General features: G+C 34.1%; 1 protein-coding gene across 4 annotated transcripts; it reads right to left on the bottom strand.

The window, feature by feature from the left end:
* Window positions 1-28: 28 nt before the first annotated feature.
* LOC107035906 (oxidative stress-induced growth inhibitor 2) lies at window positions 29-19493 on the bottom strand. 4 transcript variants are annotated; one of them, XM_015253549.2, is made up of 7 exons: window positions 19428-19493; window positions 18934-19177; window positions 6666-6770; window positions 4634-5366; window positions 3579-3835; window positions 1892-2335; window positions 29-1147 (listed from the first exon to the last, which is right to left on the bottom strand). In XM_015253549.2, exons 3-7 carry the CDS (start codon window positions 6745-6747, stop codon window positions 903-905), a joined length of 1761 nt encoding a protein of 586 aa, XP_015109035.1. In that variant the 5' UTR covers window positions 6748-6770; window positions 18934-19177; window positions 19428-19493; the 3' UTR covers window positions 29-902. The 4 variants fall into 4 exon arrangements, with proteins under 4 accessions (XP_015109035.1, XP_015109036.1, XP_015109034.1 ...); XM_015253550.2 differs by lacking the exons at window positions 18934-19177; window positions 19428-19493 and adding an exon at window positions 16164-16184; XM_015253548.2 differs by lacking the exons at window positions 18934-19177; window positions 19428-19493 and adding an exon at window positions 15256-15495.
* Window positions 19494-19844: the final 351 nt, after the last annotated feature.

Here is a 19844-nt window from a genome sequence, read left to right as displayed (position 1 = left end):
TAAAGAGGAATATGCAATTAAAACAGCATTGAAATGTTTCATAATGATTTTTATTCTCTGCATCATGTCAACAAATTTTCATATCACAGACTATGGTAATCCCTCTCAATAAAGAATTATCTATCAATATTGTTTCATTGTTCTCTGCAATCTATAACGAATAACTGATCGATGAAGTATTCGATTGTAGTGGAAAATGAATCTAAACAAGTGTTTTTTTATCTTTGTTATCATTCTTTGTTCATTTTATGAATGAAATCATTCATAACATCCATGATCCCGTATTTCAATGGATTAGTAGCTGGGAATATTCTCCTCCCAGCGATTGTGAAAGCACACACGAAAGAAATTCATAAAATTGTTGGGTATTTTTGGGAAATATCGTTGTACATTTCAAGTGAAAAAAAGAATTTCCTAATGAAAAATTTTTCTCCGCAATCTACGACAAATGTACAAGAAAAAAAGAATATTCTTTTGTGAAGGCACGATTATGAGGTACAGTAAAAATATAAAAGCTCTTGGGCCTCTAGAGGTGTAGAAAAATTACTATAAAAAATACTAAACCCCTAAAACCCCCTAAATTAATAAAACTCCAATAAATTAAAATAAAATATGTCCAATTCAACGGTCCATCATCGAAGGAATGTACATTAAACAGTAAAAAATCTCAATCGAGAGTATTTTCAGTATACGAAAAAAACAACGAATGAAATCTAATAAAAATCATCTGTCCGTTAAAAAATTTGTTACCTATCAACACAATCGTCGTATAAAAATATTCCGACGTTAATTCTCTCCCACGATGAGAGTAATTTACAAGAATAAGATCTCTATTGCACAGCACAATTGGTATCTAAAGTGAAAATAAACGAATAACAATACTAAGTGATTGGATTGATGTTTTAGTCAGTTTCTAGGGTCCTGAGAAGGTGTCCAACAACACCAAAAGCACCACCATGAATGAAACGAACAAAATTATCACCGACTAGGGGACCAATTGCGTAGAGTCCTTTTTTTGGTGATTTTACTACTTCGTAAGTGTAATCGTCGATTTCTATGGGATTCGAACGCCCATTTATTAATTTTCCTTCTTGCTTTCCGAGTTGTGTTGCTAAGTCACCCAGGTATGATAAATCTGGCTTCGATCCTGCAATTCAGAAAGAGAGGAATTATTTTTAATCACTAAAATCGTCAAGTGCATTTCAGGTAGAAAATTTGGAAAGACAAAAGAAAATTTCAGTTTTGTATTCCCAAAACGATTATCCACTTCTAAAAAGTCCAGTGTACCGATTTTTGAAGCCTCTATTTCGCTTATTAAGCTATGTAATATGATGTCTGTGTATATTTTTTTTGTACTGTAATCCTTCCTTCACAGTAATTGCAAAAAAGAGAAAAATTCATTTCTTGCTGTAATAAAAAAATATGTAGTTCTGGAAAAAAAGATAAATACAATAGAATATATGTATAGGATAGCATATATGTATATAATACATAATACATCCTTGAAAATAGAACGTCAAAAGCAAAAGAGAAACGAAGAAGAAGCTAAAGAGCATTATGACGATTCCGATTAAATTTTTTTCTGAAAAACTTTGTTGAAACCATTAATTTTTCCTGCATTATTATTTAGATAAAAATTAATGAAAGTGAGAAACGGTGAGGTTTTACTATTCCGGCACCCATGGAAAACAATACGCGCCCTGTTCTAGTAGAGTAAATTATTCATTGTCCATCGATTATTGAATGAATCTTTTGTGAAAAGTAAACTTCCATAGTTTTTACAGATTTTGGGAATGTTTTACAGAGATGAGAGATTAGTTGATAGCTAAGTGTTTCTATGAAACTTTTTCATACGTGATATTTGTCCCTAGAGAGAAAAAATAATAATTACCAATTAAAATAGCAACAATGGAGACTGTGAAGCTCACGATTTGTCTCTTTGGTCCTTTCAGAAACACTCTCCTCTCCTTCTTCTTATTGCAATCACTGCCCGTGACCTCAACGTCAATTAAATTATACCCAGGAAGGGCCTTGTAGAGCCTGTGACACCTCCCATCCGCCATCATCTCGTAAACCTTGTGATACTCTGGGTACATGGATACTGGAAGCGTTTGGAGCCTCTCGTAGGCACTCTGACTCAGTCTGACTCCATTATCATTTTCATTGTCAACTTTATCGCCCTCAGCAGTCGAGGGTGAATCCCTGAATGCATGGATAACGGGTATTGATCTGAATCTTGCTGCCATTATCGCATCAGCAGCACTCAGACCAGCACCAATCACCAGTACTGGCGCAACCTCGGGTTTGTAATCTTTCCTTATGAGAGAGCATTTACCTGTTTATGAGAAAAATTAAGTGAATGATATTGTCAATCGTAGGAATGCAGAGGAAAATTAATGGTTGATGAAATTATTATTCATCTCCATAGTTGATATTGAGGAAATAGGGTCATGGGAAATGTAGAGAAAACAATAAACTTCACTAGATTATTGCCAATTCCCGACGTTTCGCTTATAATTTAAGCTTCCTCAGGCTTCTTGACAATTGAGTAACACATGAAAATATTCAATAGAAAACCTAGCGAATTCGCTAGAAAATACTAGTGGATATTCTATAAGAAAAGTCAATAGATTTCAAATTTCTGTTTGAATTTTTTTCTTAGATTTTTTCTATTAGAATTATTGGGCCCAAATTTTCTAACTTTTTTCCGCTGGATTTTGTTTTGTTTTGCATTGCAGAATCCGAGTGGAAAAAACTTAGAAAATTGATGCCCAAGCATTCTTATAGAAAAAATCTCAAGAGAAAAATTCAAACAGAAATTCGAAATCTGTTGACTTTTTCTTATCGCATATTCAATAGAATCAACGCAAGAAACGAATAGAATTTTTCAATAGAATTCCTATAGAATTTCAATAGAATTTTCTAGCGAACGCGCTAGGTTTTCCATGGAATTTTTTCATGCGTGCATACTCATATCATTCTCTAAAATATTCCATGTTGGGAACTCTAAATATGTATTTATATATTTATATTTCTATATTTTAATATATTGGTAACTCCAAATAATGTTATTACGTTTATAAAACATTAAAAAATCTGGTACGAACACTATCAACAGACTGGCATAGTTCATTTCCTCCAGTTATGACTGGAGGAAAATGAATCAATTTATTTATTTATTAATTATCTTATAGTTGAGTTATCCCGATAACTAGTAATACTAGCGAAGGATGCAATTTTAAATAGTTGAAGTCTTGGAGTTCTTGGCCAATTCTATTGAAAAATTCCGCAGCGTATCTGCGCATTTTTTGACAATTAATATTCAATGGAAAATATTCAGCAGAAAAAATCTATTGAATTCGATTTTTCTCTATAGCTCACTCTATTGAGATCAAATTTCTGCATTAATTTGTTCGTAATATTTTCGATTTGATAACAATAAACGAAATGAGTTGAAAATGTTATTAATTGTTTTTTTGTAAGGAAATACGTGGAAAGTTTCGATGACGTCGCGAATGGAAAAATTCACAACTATTTAATTTTGCCCCACATAGTACGTTAATGTAAGTAATACTTACTGCATTTTCCTGCAAGGCGATCAAGGCGTGTCTCAAGGTCATTGAGATCATGGGTCACCCAACTGGGCTGGGTTTCTTCACCAGGTAGGCCCAGACGATTCGATGAATTAGTTGTACCTGTTGCGAGGACAACTTTTTTACATTTGTACTTGAATTTCCTACCACTTTGATTCTCGTATCCCTGTACAATCCATTCGTAGCCTTCATCCAAATCTGACGCATCCGGAAGCGGTCGAACGGATGTCACTGTGCGTCCGCTGTGGCAAAATAAAATTATCGCATTATCGTATTCTTCAGGGAAAAGAATTATGAATAAATTTTCTCTTAATGATGAATTGATCATCCTGACTTTTGGAGTTTCACATTCAGCCTTTAAATATTATCGGGAAATTTCTACAGAAAATATCTCAGTAGAATAAATGATATAGAAACATCGAATTCTATTGAGAACAAAATTAGCGGAAAACTAATCGAAATTAAAAAAAAAAACAATAGAATTTTCGAGCGAATTCGACACGTTTTTCTATGAAATTTTTTCGTTCGTGTGAAGATACGTAAAGCAATTATGATTGAATTTTTAAAACCACCAGCTTCTGGATCAATTGAACGAACAACAGATTTCATTTTTGATCAGGAAAAAATACATTTCTTTAGCAATTGTGTCAACATCAATATGCAATGCGCGATAGAGAAGTCTGCAAGAGACAGTTCACATGAACCTATCGAATTTACATTTTTCTCCAACAGTGAATAAATCTATCACCTCAACAGAGATGGCCATCACTCATTGGATTCTTCAATATTACGAGAATTTAAGTCTACTTATCTCCCAGTTGAGTTTTTGAGGAATACTTCGGACTCTAAGAGAGATAGCGAAATTTTCGTATTTACATTTATTGTAGCTCTCAATCAGTTCTACAAAAAAGGTTATAACAAAAATTTCCCTATCTCCCTTAGATTCCAAGATATTCATTGAAACCTGGTCAATAGTCAAAATTGACTAGTACGGTTTTACCATTTGCTACTGAACTGAAAATTCAATGCTCAATACAAACCATTTAAAATACTTCGTCAGTCCCATTTTCGAAACGTAATCCTTGTAATAAGCAGCAACAGTTCCCACCGGAATTCTGCTGTCGACTTCAAAGGTCCCCTTAGAGCGACTCCAACAGTTCTTCCGAATTCTCTCCCTCAGAATAGTTGATTTCCTGAGTTGTTCCTTCTCGACGAGAGTCTCCCACTTCCTGAGATCGAGTCCAGGCAGTGACATCCACCTTGTCAGGCTGATGGTGAGGACATTGGGGTCCATGAAATGCCAAGCACCCCCAGGCGGTCCCTTCCCCAGGACCACGTGATCAATGACTCTGTGCTGGGGATGATGCTCGGCTGATTGCCAGCTCAGAAGACTCGGAATGTCCAGCCCAGCGTCAACGCACGGATGCTGGAGCTGATCCAGGAGCAGCGTCATAGGCCTGCAGGTGCCTCTGCCCTCGAGACCGTTGGTGAGGACCTCCAGATCACTCCTCGAGGTCAGTAAAAGGCTCCGTCGATCATCTTTCGGGCTCTTGTCCGGGTTTTTCGCGCTTCTAGGGGTCGCGCCAGTCGAGTTGTCCCTGGGATTCCCCGGATTAACTCGTGAAGGGCTTCGCGGGGAGTCGTCGCGACTATTCTGGACTATGTAGTTTAATCTTGCTGTCAGCATCTCATCACCAGGGTGAGGCTGACCTGTATAGTATGGCCAGTTTCCATTCAGCATGTAGGAGATGCAAATGCCACCAGGGCCATTGCCTGCAATTCAAGAATTGTCATTTTACGCGGCGAATAAAATGAAACAATAGGGGTGTTGCATGCATTTCTAAATTCATTTTTCAGTCTCAAGTTTCGGTCTGAAATGACCAATTTTCCATTTATAAACATTAGAAATATTGTTTGTTCATTTATAATTGATTGCCGAAAGTTGAAGATTTCGAACGCTTTGAAATCGCAGCGGTGTGTCCTCATATAGGCCGGCGGCCTCCCGTCTATTAGAATTCGCTGTTCAATACGCGACAATTTCTACATTGGTGAGCAAAAAATTATCGTCTAAAATTTGATGATAGTCTTGAGCTTTCAACAATAAGTTGTTTAATTACGGTGTTCCTTTAGACAGATTTTTCTGGATTTTTAAGACTGATCTCAATTCGATAGCAAAAATGGTTGCCAAGATCGGCGATTGTCGGAAATTTGTTAATAACAAATCGCTAGATAATTGAATCGAAATTTTGTTTGCGTTATTTGACAAAGGAATGTATAGACTATGTTCGGGAAAAATTTCTGAATTTTTGTTCATAATAATTGACAATTGCCAATTGTTGTTTCTTCTTGAAATTATCGTTTGTTCCATGGAAATTATGGGTGTTCGTCCGGTTTTATTCACTTGATAAAACCGGAGCCTCATGTCATTCTCTGTAAAACGAATGTGTTTACCGGAAAGACATAAATATTTCACGAGAACAATTACTACTATAAAAATTATGATGTTTTGGTGGAAACTTTGTTTTGGTCCACAAGTTAATTGATTCAACACGACAAAAGATCTTTTCAGAAGAACATAATTTTTTTGGCAAAACAATTTTCTTCTCTCAGTGTATTGCTACTGAAAATATTTTATTTAAAAAATCAATAGAATTCGATTTTTCTATGCAACTCATTCCATTGAGATATTTTCTATAAAAATTTCGAGGCTCAAACATTCTAAATTTTGTAGTTTGGGTTCTTTAATGAAAAGAGAAGAAAATCAAGTAGAAAAAACTCAAAGAATTCGTATCGAGGCGTTCCTACAGAAAATATTTCAATGGAAAAACTTGAAAAGAACAATTAATTTCTACTATTTTTTTTTATAAGATTTTTTCCATACGATAGTTTCTACTGAACATTTTTCTATGAAAATATTAAATTCTCTCTTCAATAGAATTTTCTACCTAAAAACTTAGAATTTTCTATTGAAAAGTTGCAACCTAATGAAGTTTTCATGCGTGAAGTGACATATCTACTCGTCCCACTTTACTACTAACTTAATGAATCAAAATATTGTCCACTTTCACTTACCAACAACCACAACATCTTTGTAAACACAGCAATCGTCTTCCCCATTTGATAACTCTTCCATTTTCGTCGTCTCAGCCACCATTTGAATTCAATGGCACGTCGTATCTGCAATAAAAAGTCGTGCAAACAACAGTCACAATCGATAACTGGAATAACTCTTTCGCGAATCGGCGCAATTCAGTCGATTCATTGAAGTGTGAATGTGAAACAGCAGAGTCATGAATATTACTGACTATTCGATAAGCCAATGGAAATGTGCACGTAATGATGAGTAATTAAACACCCCCAATTGTGATAAGATTCCGATCGAAAGATCTGAAAATTCAATTTTTATGCAACAAGTGATATCCGATTTAACATTTTCATTGATCCAATTAAAGAGATTCAATATTAATTAGCAACGTTTGATGCAATTATCGTTTTACGTAATGAATGAAGCGTTGTCATCAGGATCGGAAGCTATCAATTACATTTTTTATCAATTTTTATTTTCATCTTCGGCACGCAGCAGTGGTTGCCCTCCTTCAATGTCAAGATAATCCGCAGTCGGAGAAAAAACATCATGATGTAATGATCCGACCTTGACCAAGAATGTGATAATATTGGAGGGACTAAACTTATAATGACGCCGATTGAGTAAGGCAACTTGACTCTCACGCCACGTGTGCACATCCCACGACAGTCTTATTGGGAATGATAGCAACTAGTCAATGCGGAAAAATGTGGCATTCTATTACTGCAAATGTAGTCAATGATAGGTCAATTGACATTGATATGCAACAATTAATGGAGGCAATTTGTGTAATGGAGTTATGGATGATGTGTTCGTCGGGTCGAGTGTGTTATTTGTGGAGTAGTCGCGTTAACAATGGGTTTTCCTTGATGGGATAACGACATGATTGAAATTTACAAGCATCTTCTATAAGAAGTTCATAAAAAATCGATTTTTCAGCATAAAAATCATTTGTTCGAAGTCCTAGCGAATTTATGGATATTCGGAATTTTACCAGAAATCGATTTCACGGCTAAAGAATTGAGGTTTCCGAAAGTTTAAACAATTTCAATTATTGATTTATAGAACGGATGTTTAAAAGAATAATAATTCGGTGCAAAATGTAATATTAATGACGCTGAATATTCATGACTTTTTTCAAATTTTTCTCATGCAATACGGAAAAAAAATATACTTGATTCAATAATACTTGATTCAAGTATATTTTATACATAATTCAAATATATTTTTTGCTGTGAATTTAATTGACAAATTTGATGATTGAGAATGATTGAATCAATAGTGTGGTATATACCAAACTTTAAAAGATACTTGGATAGGGGAGGGTAGGGCAAATCGGACCGCTGACAGAAAATTGATAATTTTTTTCCATTCGGAAGCAAAAACGAAAATTCAAAGTCATATGTGGTTTGAGGTAATTAGCAAATCTGATCAAATTGCGGTTCAATGACACTTGAACGACACTCTGCTTCTTATTATCTCGGTAATGAGTGATATCGGGAAAAGAGTTTGTTTTTGTTTCAATTTTTTGCACTACGAGTGAGAGGAGCTTCTCATACTGTTATGAATGCTGATTTTTCTCTGTAGAATGTACACGGAGAGAAATTTCGAAGATAAATTCTAGTGCTAGCACTGGAAAAGGGGCGCAAAATGACGGCCAGGGAAAAATTACAGTGCTGGTACTGGAAATTTTATTGGGTGGAATGGGAATTTTTCGCGTACTTAGATGAAATTTTCACAGGAATATCAATAATATTTCCAGTGCCAGCACTGGACTTTTTCCCTGGTCTGCACTTTGCGCCACTTTTCCAGTGCTAGCACTAGAATTTTTCATCGAAATTTCTCTCCGTGTACTTCATTACATTAGGTATGCATTCATTTCATTCTTTCTCAAGCTATGCTCTCAAGGTAATATTATTTTTCATTTCTTCGATTTTCGTTTCGATTTTAATATATTTGCAGTCATTTTTTTATTAGCCCTGATTTAGTTGAACTTGATCTATACTCGTAAGACTGTTTATATTTTTTCGGGAATTTCCGTACGTCTGTTTCCTGATTCCATGATTTTTCATTCAAGATGTACGTTATCTGTAATCTCGCATTTTAAAATAAACAGACTCGTCGTCATATTATCACTGCTCAAAATGGGACAGGGTTTTTTGGTGATATAACCGGAGAATGAATTCAATGACATAATGATTTCATAATTTCGATAACAAATGATGGAATGATTTGTTGAATTTCGCAATGTTTTTTTTTCAACTTTTTGTCGCTTGTGAATCATACCGTCGCGGTAACAATTGGAAGATCATGGGTAGTCTGGTAGTCATTTTCAGAAGAGCGTCATCAAATTTGATAGAGGGGAGAATAGTCATGAAATTTTTAATTTTCGTGGAAATTAGATGAACATTCCATACATTTGCACAGTAGAAACATGAGTATTCCTCAACTTTCTCGAATTTTCTATCAAAACATGAATAATTCCATGTTTAGTTATGCTGAATTTTAAATTAATTGCAATTTCAAGTATATATTTCAGTAGTGAAGTGGTCAAACGGTTTAAGTAAATTCCATTCTAGCGCCAGTTCTCAATGAATATCTCAAATTCTAAAGGAGTTGGCAAAATTTTCCTAAAAATCTTTTTTGTAAAGAAAAGTGAAGACTATCGAAAAATACTTTACAAAAATTTCGCTATCTTTCTTAAATTCCGAGTTATTCACCAAAAACTCAACTGTGAGCTAAGTCGGCTTAAACCAATTGACCACTTCACTACACTGATAGACTGATTTATTTATTCCAAACGAAATTCGTTAACTATTAACGAATGGTAGAGTTGAATATGACCGAATGAATATTTGTTAATAGTTAACGAATGGTTCACTTGGAAAGTGAAAATCATGTCGAAAAAGTCTCGTCAAATGTGCATTTGTTAACTATTAACGAATGAACATTTGATGAGACTGAGTAGAGCCCGGTCTCCAACCAAATGCGTTCGCTAATAATAACTAATCGTTTCTATCAGTGTACTGATTTGCTTGAAAGTCTATAACTTCTATCAATTTCCATTGCTTTTCCCTTAAAATTGTGAATTTTCATTACGAAATTCTTTTAAATTTCGGTGAAGCTGTCGCTTAACGAATTGTTCAAAATTTGTGCCAGAAATGTAAGCCAAAATTTTAAAAAGTTAATCGAAAAATGGTGTTGATTGACACTAATGAAATCAATCTCTTTCGTCAGCTGTGACACCACGCAAGAGGTTAAAAAACTATAAAAACTCCGATTGGGAACCAAGCCAAGTTAGAGAAGAAGAGAGCTCAAGTGAAATCCGATTGTCTTCGAAATCACGTAATGCTCGCGAATGTCTAGGGAAATTCTGCTAATCGCTGAGGCAAAACTTCGGGCGAAGATCTCCCCCGGTTAATGCAATATCTCGCCATCAGATATTGCATTTCTTACGCTCGATGTAGTCGCACATGCTGGGTTGCTCAACGTCTCCGTGACAAATGGTAGCCTATTCCTATTTATACATTGTAAAGCCACGCTGTCATTCAATATTGCATGCATAGTGTTTTTTTACATTCGCAGATTACGGTATTATTATTGCTGGAAAACTACCAAGATTGTTTTGACGCCGATAGTCAGAGAAAAAAATATAAACAGTTAGACTGTTAGAAGAGCATTGCGTTTTAAGGGTGCCAAGTGAATTTGAAAAAAGATTCAAAAAAAATTTTTTCTTTCCCTCCATCATTGGAGAAATATGTATTCATTTATCCGACGAAATTTCAAACCCGCAATCGGAACTAGACATCGAGAAAATAAATGCGGAAAATCCTCTATTTCGCGTGACGAACCTCGAGAAAGCATGGGATCAAATGGGTACGGCGGGTTGAAATATCTCTCTTATTCACCCCGGTACCCCATTGTTTTTTGTCGCCATCACATTGAACACATCATTCCCCATATCTTCAAATTTTTTCAAATTTTTCTTGAGTTCCTAGGGAGTTGAAACGTTCAATTTAATCAAAACTCCATAAGAGGCCGTGTATAAGACTGATTTTGTTTATTTAATTTCTCGATATCCATAAGTTCTAAAATTTTAAAATTGTCACCGATGTTCACCATCTGTCTAATACTATTAATTAAAAAAATTATAACTTTGTTGGTGAATGTCAATTTTCAAGGTCATCGCCAAATTCACTTGGCACCCTTAAGTATCAACAGTAGAGGAGGTGACGAACAGTAGAGGCGGAGGTGACGAACAGTAGAGGCGGAGGTGACCAAAGTTGCAAGTTCTCATATGGTGACCAAACTAGGGTTAACTGAAAAAAATTTCTGTTCTGTTTTTCTTTTGTTGTGAATTAGAAAAATTCACGAGAAGAACGATCAATTATCATTTCTTCCTCCGACCGTTACAGAATTACATATGTTTCCGTAATTTTGACTAATATTTGAGGGACAATTCAGTAGCGAAGTGATAAACCGGGTCAATTCGATTTTGACTTTTGGCCAGTTTTTGATAAATATCGCGGAAACTAAGAGAGATAGCAAAATTTTTCTCATGACTTTTTTTATAACCCTCAATTGGCTCTACAAAAAAGGTCATGACAAAAATTTTTTTATCTCTTTTAGATTTCGAGATATTCGTCAGAAACTGGCCAACAGTTAAAATCGACTTAACCCGGTTTACCGCTTCGCTACTGAATTTTAATCCCACATTTTGCTCCGTACTTGTTCCTATTGATTGCTAACTCTTTGGAAATCTCTCGGAATAGAAAGAGAAACGTGGCTAATTGATAATGACAGTTGCTGGAAACACGTGAAAGGTTTCAGTTGAAGCTGTCTTTTTGTTCACCTGTTTTTTCCGCTATTGCAGTTTCCTGACTGTTGCATTTGAAAGGAAAATTGAAACACTGGAAAAAATATTGTTTGTTATCTACTACTGATTGCTAGAGACCATAGATCGCATTTTTTGCCATTTCCGGATATTTTTATTGAATACTTATTAAATTCGTTTTTCTCAATATTTTTTATATTTTTTCATGCACGAAGATTGCAGATTCTCTATGTATAATCATTTTCAACAGAAAAACATTCCGCGGTACAGAAAAATATTTTTGAATTTATTTCCAAGACATATTATTATGTTCTCACTGAAAAAAACATGAGAAATAAAATTGTGATAATTTCCTTCCTGAAAACATCACACGGTTTTTCTATTTCCAGACTTCTATCTCATTAAAGAATTTAATTAACTTCTCTTCACTAATAACTCCAATCTGAGTTTGAATGTAAAAAAATCGTACAGGAGAGTATTTCAAAAATACAAAAACAAAATAAGAAAACAAAATTCAATCATAATTTTTTCGATGAAGGGAGAAAGAAATGAAGTTTCTAAAAGTTTATGATTGCACGTACGAAAAACTTCATATACGGAGAGAAAAATTCAATAAAAATTACCAGAAAAAAACGTAAAGGTTACATTTCGAAACGTAATCCGCGAGCGAAGTAAAATTCAATAAAAAGTGTGAGTTGCAACTGAAATTGTACGAATTGCCACGTAAATTCTACAATTTGTTCCGTAAAAATTAACCACCTGTCTGTTGACTCACCGCTGTGGGGACAACAAGTCATTTCGTAATTTTTCCCCAACAATTGAGAAATTTTACGAAACGAAACGTAGAAATAACTCACCAGCTTCATAAAAATACGTTCAAGAATTTTTGATTTTGTTGGCATAATAAGTCGGAAAGTTTCTGTAAGATTCTACTGACTTTTTCTATAAAATAGTTTCAATTGAGCAATTTCTAGGAAAAAAAGGCGCAACAAAGCTCCTGAATTCTTCACGAGAATCGTCCAAAAATCAATAGAACTCAATAGAAATAAAAGTTCGGCAGAAATTCAAATGAATTTTTTAAAGAATTCGCTAGGTCTCTCTAAATTTTTTGGTGTTTGTCAGTCTCACGATCTCGAAGCCTTCAATTATCGTCAATTTAGAGAATAGGAAGGGGTGCATTTGAAAACGTATCTTATGGGAATATCATGAATATTTCAGATAGGTCAGAGCCGAAGTGTTATTGAATGTACAACGAGCGCGCACGTGCTAGCGGTGTTGGTGTTGATAAAATCTAAATGTGAAATAGGGCTGAGTAGGAGTCCTTGACCGCCTCCTCGGCGGTTGTCCAAAGCCGATGATTATTTTGAATCAGTGAGGATTCATCGAGGAATGAAAAAATAATTTATTAATTGAATCTATAGTTGAGCAGTTCAAGGCTACAAATTCCTGAGACGAATTAGCATTTTCATTCTTACATAATTGAGGGAAATAAACGAGCAGGAATTCGAGTCTATCCGGGAGAAGTCACACGTGAAAAAAAATTACTTTTTGATTTTTTAAAATTTTTGATGTTTAACTGTAATTATTGAAAAGGATTTAACCGGAAAAAAATACTTAGGTGAATAGTCCAAGAATGAAAGTCAATAACAAAATTTACTCGTTCTAGTGTCAGGGTCATTCTAAAATTAGTGAATCCAAGAGATTAAAATCCTAATGGTCCCAAAGATAATTTTGATTATCATTTTGACTACAGTCCAAGTGACATAATTCCTGCCTCCGGTCGAGCGGTTGATAACTACCGTTATCTAATGCAGTTTCATGACCGATAAAACATTAATGATAAAACTATAATAATCATCATGACTTGCATCAGTTCAATTTTTGCTTTCAACAATTGACTTCATATATTTTACTTTGAAATTCCCTAATAGTGTCTCGAAAATTCTGCGTACTCCGAGTACTGAGAGGAAAAGAGAGATTTAAATCCCGAGCACGTGGTGACGATAACCTTGAAAATCTCGGCTCGAAATACGATTTCAAATGGTTCCCACTCATTCTCGTTATCAGGCGAGATCTGTTTGAAGAACATAAATCGTCAATGGAACATCGTAAAAAACATCTCGTATTTCGTTGTTAATTGAAATTTTTTATGGCGTCATTACGGAGCAATAAAGACAACTTATATTTCACTTGTTGCAAGAATGACTAAGTGAAAAAAATGGCTCAGCGAATGTTTAACCATGTTTTATTATTTTTTTTGCAAGAGAGTCTCTCCATAAATTCAATAGACATTTAAAAAAAATTATATTTTTTAAAATTTCAATTAATAACAATATAAAAAATTTAAAAATCAATGAAAACGAACAATTACCGATTTATCGGCTAATTTACCTTCAGATGCTCATTAAAATCATTATGAATGAATGACTAAGTGAAAAAAAATGGCTCAGCGAATGTTTAACCATGTTTCATATTTTTTTTGCAAGAAAGTCTCTCTATTAATTTAATAGACATTTTTAAAAAATTATATTTTTTAAAATTTCAATTAATAACAATATAAAAAATTTAAAAATCAATGAAAACGAACAATTACCGATTTATCGGCTAATTTACCTTCAGATGCTCATTAAAATCATTATGAATGAATGACTAAGTGAAAAAAAATGGCTCAGCGAATGTTTAACCATGTTTCATATTTTTTTTGCAAGAAAGTCTCTCTATTAATTTAATAGACATTTTTAAAAAATTATATTTTTTAAAATTTCAATTAATAACAATATAAAAAATTTAAAAATCAATGAAAACGAACAATTACCGATTTATCGGCTAATTTACCTTCTGATGCTTATTCTAAGTCCCTTCAGCACGGAATAATCAACAAAACTCATGTGAAAACTCAAAAAATATCTCCAGAAAGTGCCGGGAAAATTCTATATTCACAAACTTCATAATTTCAACAAAATTAAACTGGATTAATTGTGGGCAATTGTAGTCACTTGAACCCGCTCTTAATTTTCGGAAATAATTTCCTTCGCTAACTCAAAAAAATCATCATCAAATGTCACCGATGAAAAATCAAAATTACCTTTGATTTCCGCAATAATCGATGACGATTTTGTTCGTCAAGCTAACTCCAAGTGACAATACCTATCTCTAGCCGATCGGTTGATAACTATACCTTTATCTAATGCAGTTTCATGATCGATAAAACATAATCATCATGACTTGCATCCGCTCAGTTTTCCCTTTCAAAAATTAATTCCATATCTATGATTTTGAAATTCGATAATCATGTAGTATTTCGCGTACTCCGAGTTCTAGAAAGGGCGAGAGGTTTAAATCCCGAGCACGTGGTGACGATAACCTTTAAAAGCTCGACTCTGAAATACGATTTCAAATAATTCCCACTCATTCGCGTTATCAGGCGAGAATTAATAACTAATGTTTGAAGGATATAAATCGTTAATGGAACATCATAAAGAACATGTCGTATTTCGTAGTTAATTGAAATTTTGTATGACGTCATTACGAAGCAATAAAGACAACTTACATTTCACTTGTTGCAAGAAGCACTACATGCTCATTAGAATCATTATGAATGAATAACTAAATTGGAAAAAAATGACTGAGCGATTCCGTAGACACTAAATTGTCTTATATTTTTTTAAATTTCAATTAGAAATAATATAAAAATTTAAAAAATGGAAGAAATCGATCAATTACCGATTTATCCTCTAATTTACCTTCTAATAGTTATTCCGAATCACCTCAGCGCGGAATAATCAACAAAACTCATGTGAAAACTCAAAAAATATCTCCAGAAAGTGCCGGGAAAATTCTATATTCACAAACTTCACAATTTCAACAAAATTAAACTGGATTAATTGTGGGCAATTGTAGTCACTTGAACCCGCTCTTAATTTTCGGAAATAATTTCCTTCGCTAACTCAAAAAAATCATCATCAAATGTCACCGATGAAAAATCAAAATTACCTTTGATTTCCGCAATAATCGATGACGATTTTGTTCGTCAAGCTAACTCCAAGTGACAATACCTATCTCTAGCCGATCGGTTGATAACTATACCTTTATCTAATGCAGTTTCATGATCGATAAAACATAATCATCATGACTTGCATCCGCTCAGTTTTCCCTTTCAAAAATTAATTCCATATCTATGATTTTGAAATTCGATAATCATGTAGTATTTCGCGTACTCCGAGTTCTAGAAAGGGCGAGAGGTTTAAATCCCGAGCACGTGGTGACGATAACCTTTAAAAGCTCGACTCTGAAATACGATTTCAAATAATTCCCACTCATTCGCGTTATCAGGCGAGAATTAATAACTAATGTTTGAAGGATATAAATCGTTAATGGAACATCATAAAGAACATGTCGTATTTCGTAGTTAATTGAAATTTTGTATGACGTCATTACGAAGCAATAAAGACAACTTACATTTCACTTGTTGCAAGAAGCACTACATGCTCATTAGAATCATTATGAATGAATAACTAAATTGGAAAAAAATGACTGAGCGATTCCGTAGACACTAAATTGTCTTATATTTTTTTAAATTTCAATTAATAATAATATAAAAATTTAAAAAATGGAAGAAATCGATCAATTACCGATTTATCCTCTAATTTACCTTCTAATAGTTATTCCGAATCACCTCAGCGCGGAATAATCAACAAAACTCATATAAAAACTCAAAGAATATCTCCAGAAAGTGTCGGGAAAATTCTATATTCACAAACTTCACAATTTCAACAAAATTTAACTGGATTAATTCAGGGCAATTGTAGTCACTTGAACCCGCTCTTAATTTTCGGAAATAATTTCCTTCGCTAACTCGAAAAAATCATCATCAAATGTCACCGATGAAAAATCAAAATTACCGTTGATTCCCGCAATAATCGATAACGATTTTGTTCGGCGAGGATTGAGCGGTCGCACAAAAATAAAAATTTCGTCGAATTGTTTATGATCACGGTTAAACGTCTAGCAACATTCTACGCTAACTAACGTGAGTGAACTGGCTCGGCAATCGTCGAGAGGAGCCTAATAAAAAAAAACTTGGCACAGCCGCAGCCGGCGCTGGGAGTGGGAGAAGTGAGGTGTCGAGACCTTCAGTTTTCTAAGCTATTTCCTCAACAGATTTTTCGAGCGGAAAATGGAAAAATTTCCAGGAATTGCTTGCCTGCGGCGGGGGGGGGGGGGTTTTTNGGGGGGGGGGGGGGGTTGGTTTTTAGCGGATTTAATTGTTTCGGAGGGGGGATAATGATCACCTATGGATTTAATTAATGTGAATAAAGTCCAGTTGAGTCGTTGAGTGTAACGAGAGAAAATAAATGCAAAAAACAAAAAAAAATTATTCATTAATTGATCCATCAAATGGTTCTTTATTATTATTTTTTTAGCAGTAGTCTCTCCTTTGACTGAGGTGGTTCGACATAACACGCCACTTCGGAGACGTAGAAACATAAATTATTTCTTGCAAAAGTTTGACACTGACGATAATTTCCATATTGTGCGTAGAATTTTTATCCATTTTTTCTGATTTTTCCATATTCTTTTCTAGATTTTAATCTTCACCCTCACTTCGAAAACTTTATTCTCTTATAAGACTGTGTTATTTTCACACTTCCAGATTAATTATTATAAATGATACTAAACTGCCAGTTGAGCATAAACTCAACTAGAATGATTCTATTCGTATTAATTTGGTTTTAGAATTGATTTCAGATTTTAATCTTCAAAATTCAAGTTATGTTTATACTCCTTTAAAGTAGTATAGTCAAACTCCACGTGAGCCGTTGAGTGTAGTGAGGGAAACAAATGTAAAATGCTCAAGAAAAAAATTATTCATCATTGATAATTTCTTACTTGCAATTCAGAGTACCCAAAAATATAAATTATTTATCACAAAAGTTTGACACTGACGGTAATTTTCGTATTCGACATGGAATTTTTCTTGAATAGAATAGAATTTATTCCATTGCTGCTACTTTTACAGTTTTACATCTGCACAAGCCGTGTATATACTTCCACCAAACCATCAAGATAGAATATATCTCATTTTATAACAATATTAGCATTAATATCACATATGTTTAGCCTCAGTCACTGGCATTTGGGTGGATTGGAGTAGGAATTTGAATATTGGATTTTTCTTGATTTTTTTTCTGATTTTTAAGTTTTTTTTCTACATGTTAATGTTTTCTCCAAACTCGAAAAACTAATTTTCTCATAAGACTCTGTATTATTTTGCCACTTCTAAATTAATTATTATCAATAATACTAGCCTGGCAATTGCGCACGAACTCAACCACAATGTTTTTTATTTATATGACTTCTGTTTATAATTTATTGCAGATTTTTATCTGCAAAATTCAAGTGATGTTTATACTACTCTAATAGCATTCCGCGATCGGGTACGTAGGGGTATTGATCCACTGTTTCTACCGTTTTCTGCGTGGTTTGTGACACGATGCCTTTGACCCAGGCCACATTTCAAGAAATTATGCCATTTGCAGCATTTTTTAATTCGACACAAAATGCGAGTTTCAGGGATTCACAAAACGGATTAAATAAATGTTTTTGAACTCGTGAGGAAGAAATTTGATATTTTAAATAATTTGAATTCTAGTGAATTTCTGTTGAAATTTCATTCGCTTTTCGTCGAGTTTATCGGAAAAATTCACAGCTTGTCTGCAAGTTCAATCGTTGACGTGTTCATTGGGGAATATTCGTCAGATTTATTGTCGAAGTTTTTTGCTTAAAATGTTTAATAACTAAAAAAAAATTGTAGTGAAAAATCTCGGGAAATTTAGGTCAAGGAGTTTCTGTAAAAATTACCTCAATGGAATAAATTATATTAAAAAATCTGTTGAATATTTAAGGAACTGCGAAATTCCTCACTAGAATTGGCTTTAAAAAGGTAGAATTTTCATCTGAAACCTAGCAGAATTTCCTAGCGATTGCACTAATTTTTTTTATTGTTGAAGTATACACTCTTGAAAAATATTAATCATAAATTAATTCTCGATGTTTTTGTTATCAAAATAAAATTTTCTAGAAAAAGAACAAAAACTGAAATTTCTCAATTGAAATCCCTCGAGATTTTCTTTCGAAAATGGAGATTTTTATTTCATATCTTACTCAATAACAAAAATAACAAAGCGCCGAAAAGATATTACCAATTTTATTTACGGAAAAAGTTATTGGCAAAAAATGGAAAGACGATAATAATCCTAAAATCAACAGAATTCCAATCACCCCGAAAATCAAGAAACCCGAGAATTGTGATATTTCAAGAATTATAATTCTGAAATTTTCGTGGATTTATTGGCAGCGTTTCCCAAGTAATGAGACCGGTGGTGCAAGCAATAGTAAATATTATAATTTATGCAGCTCACCTCAATTTTTCTCATTCGACCTTGAATTTTATCCACTTTCCGCAATTCAGTGTTGAGTCATAACCGGCGATAAATGATATCACAGAAAGATAGAGTAATGACCATTTATCTTTTCTGTTTGGATAGCACATGTAAAGCACGTAAGCTCGATTTTTTACTATTCTGCGAAACGTCTCCTTTCAGCCAGGTATTGATCTCGGGGCAGCTGGGGGTGCCATCTTCCGAGTGTTTGCGTACGCAAAAGCTGCATTGTGAGTGGGAAAATTGCGGTGAAAATTTTCAGGATGATAAAAAAACGGGAAAATGTATCATCCGTAATTTATATCTCTGTATATTATGAAAATCGAAATCGACTTTTGGTGATGAAAATTTGGAACTCGAAATTAAGACTCCAAAATTGAGGCTCACGAGGGTCACAAGAACCACGAGAGGGTCATATGAGGGTCAAATGGGGATGGAAAATGCGAAAAATGAGAAATCTAGAGTGGTTGTACCTCACTAGGAAAGGCGTTGGTTGGAGCTTTTCTTGTGAATACGATAGTTGTGAAATGCTGATCTAAACTGTTCAGAGCGTCGTTTTCCTTTTTTTGCTTCCGAATAGCTTTGAAAATTCAATTTATATGATACGTGCGTGTAACCGCATGGGTTTCAGTTGACTATAGTCAACTGGAAAGTAGCGGGTTTCAAGCGCCTACCCACACTCAACTGAAACCCGCTGTTCTAACAGTTAAGAATAATTTAAGTTATTATTTCCCGAAATAACGCATGACGCGCATGCGCATCACCTATTAAAAGAGAATAACAAGGAAGGAAATCTAACCTCCGAATAGTGAATACATGGAATGACTGAAAAAAGAAAAGGTAATTTTCGAAGCAGATAAAATGAGCCAAAATCGTATAATTCCTGATAG

Source organism: Diachasma alloeum, unplaced genomic scaffold (assembly GCF_001412515.2).
Source record: "Diachasma alloeum isolate Michigan unplaced genomic scaffold, Dall2.0 Dall_scaffold_00201, whole genome shotgun sequence".
NCBI lineage: Eukaryota > Metazoa > Arthropoda > Insecta > Hymenoptera > Braconidae > Diachasma > Diachasma alloeum.
This window is presented reverse-complemented; position numbering and strand designations above follow the sequence as displayed.

Excerpts from the sequence above, each read along its gene's own strand:
- LOC107035906 (XM_015253549.2), bottom strand. The coding sequence starts at position 6,747 with ATGGTGGCTGAGACGACGAAAATGGAAGAGTTATCAAATGGGGAAGAC. Across the intron at positions 3,836-4,633 it reads CTGACGAAGTATTTTAAATG|CGGACGCACAGTGACATCCG; the intron begins GTTTGTATTGAG and ends ATTTTGCCACAG. Across the intron at positions 2,336-3,578 it reads TCGCCTTGCAGGAAAATGCA|GTAAATGCTCTCTCATAAGG; the intron begins GTAAGTATTACT and ends TCTCATAAACAG.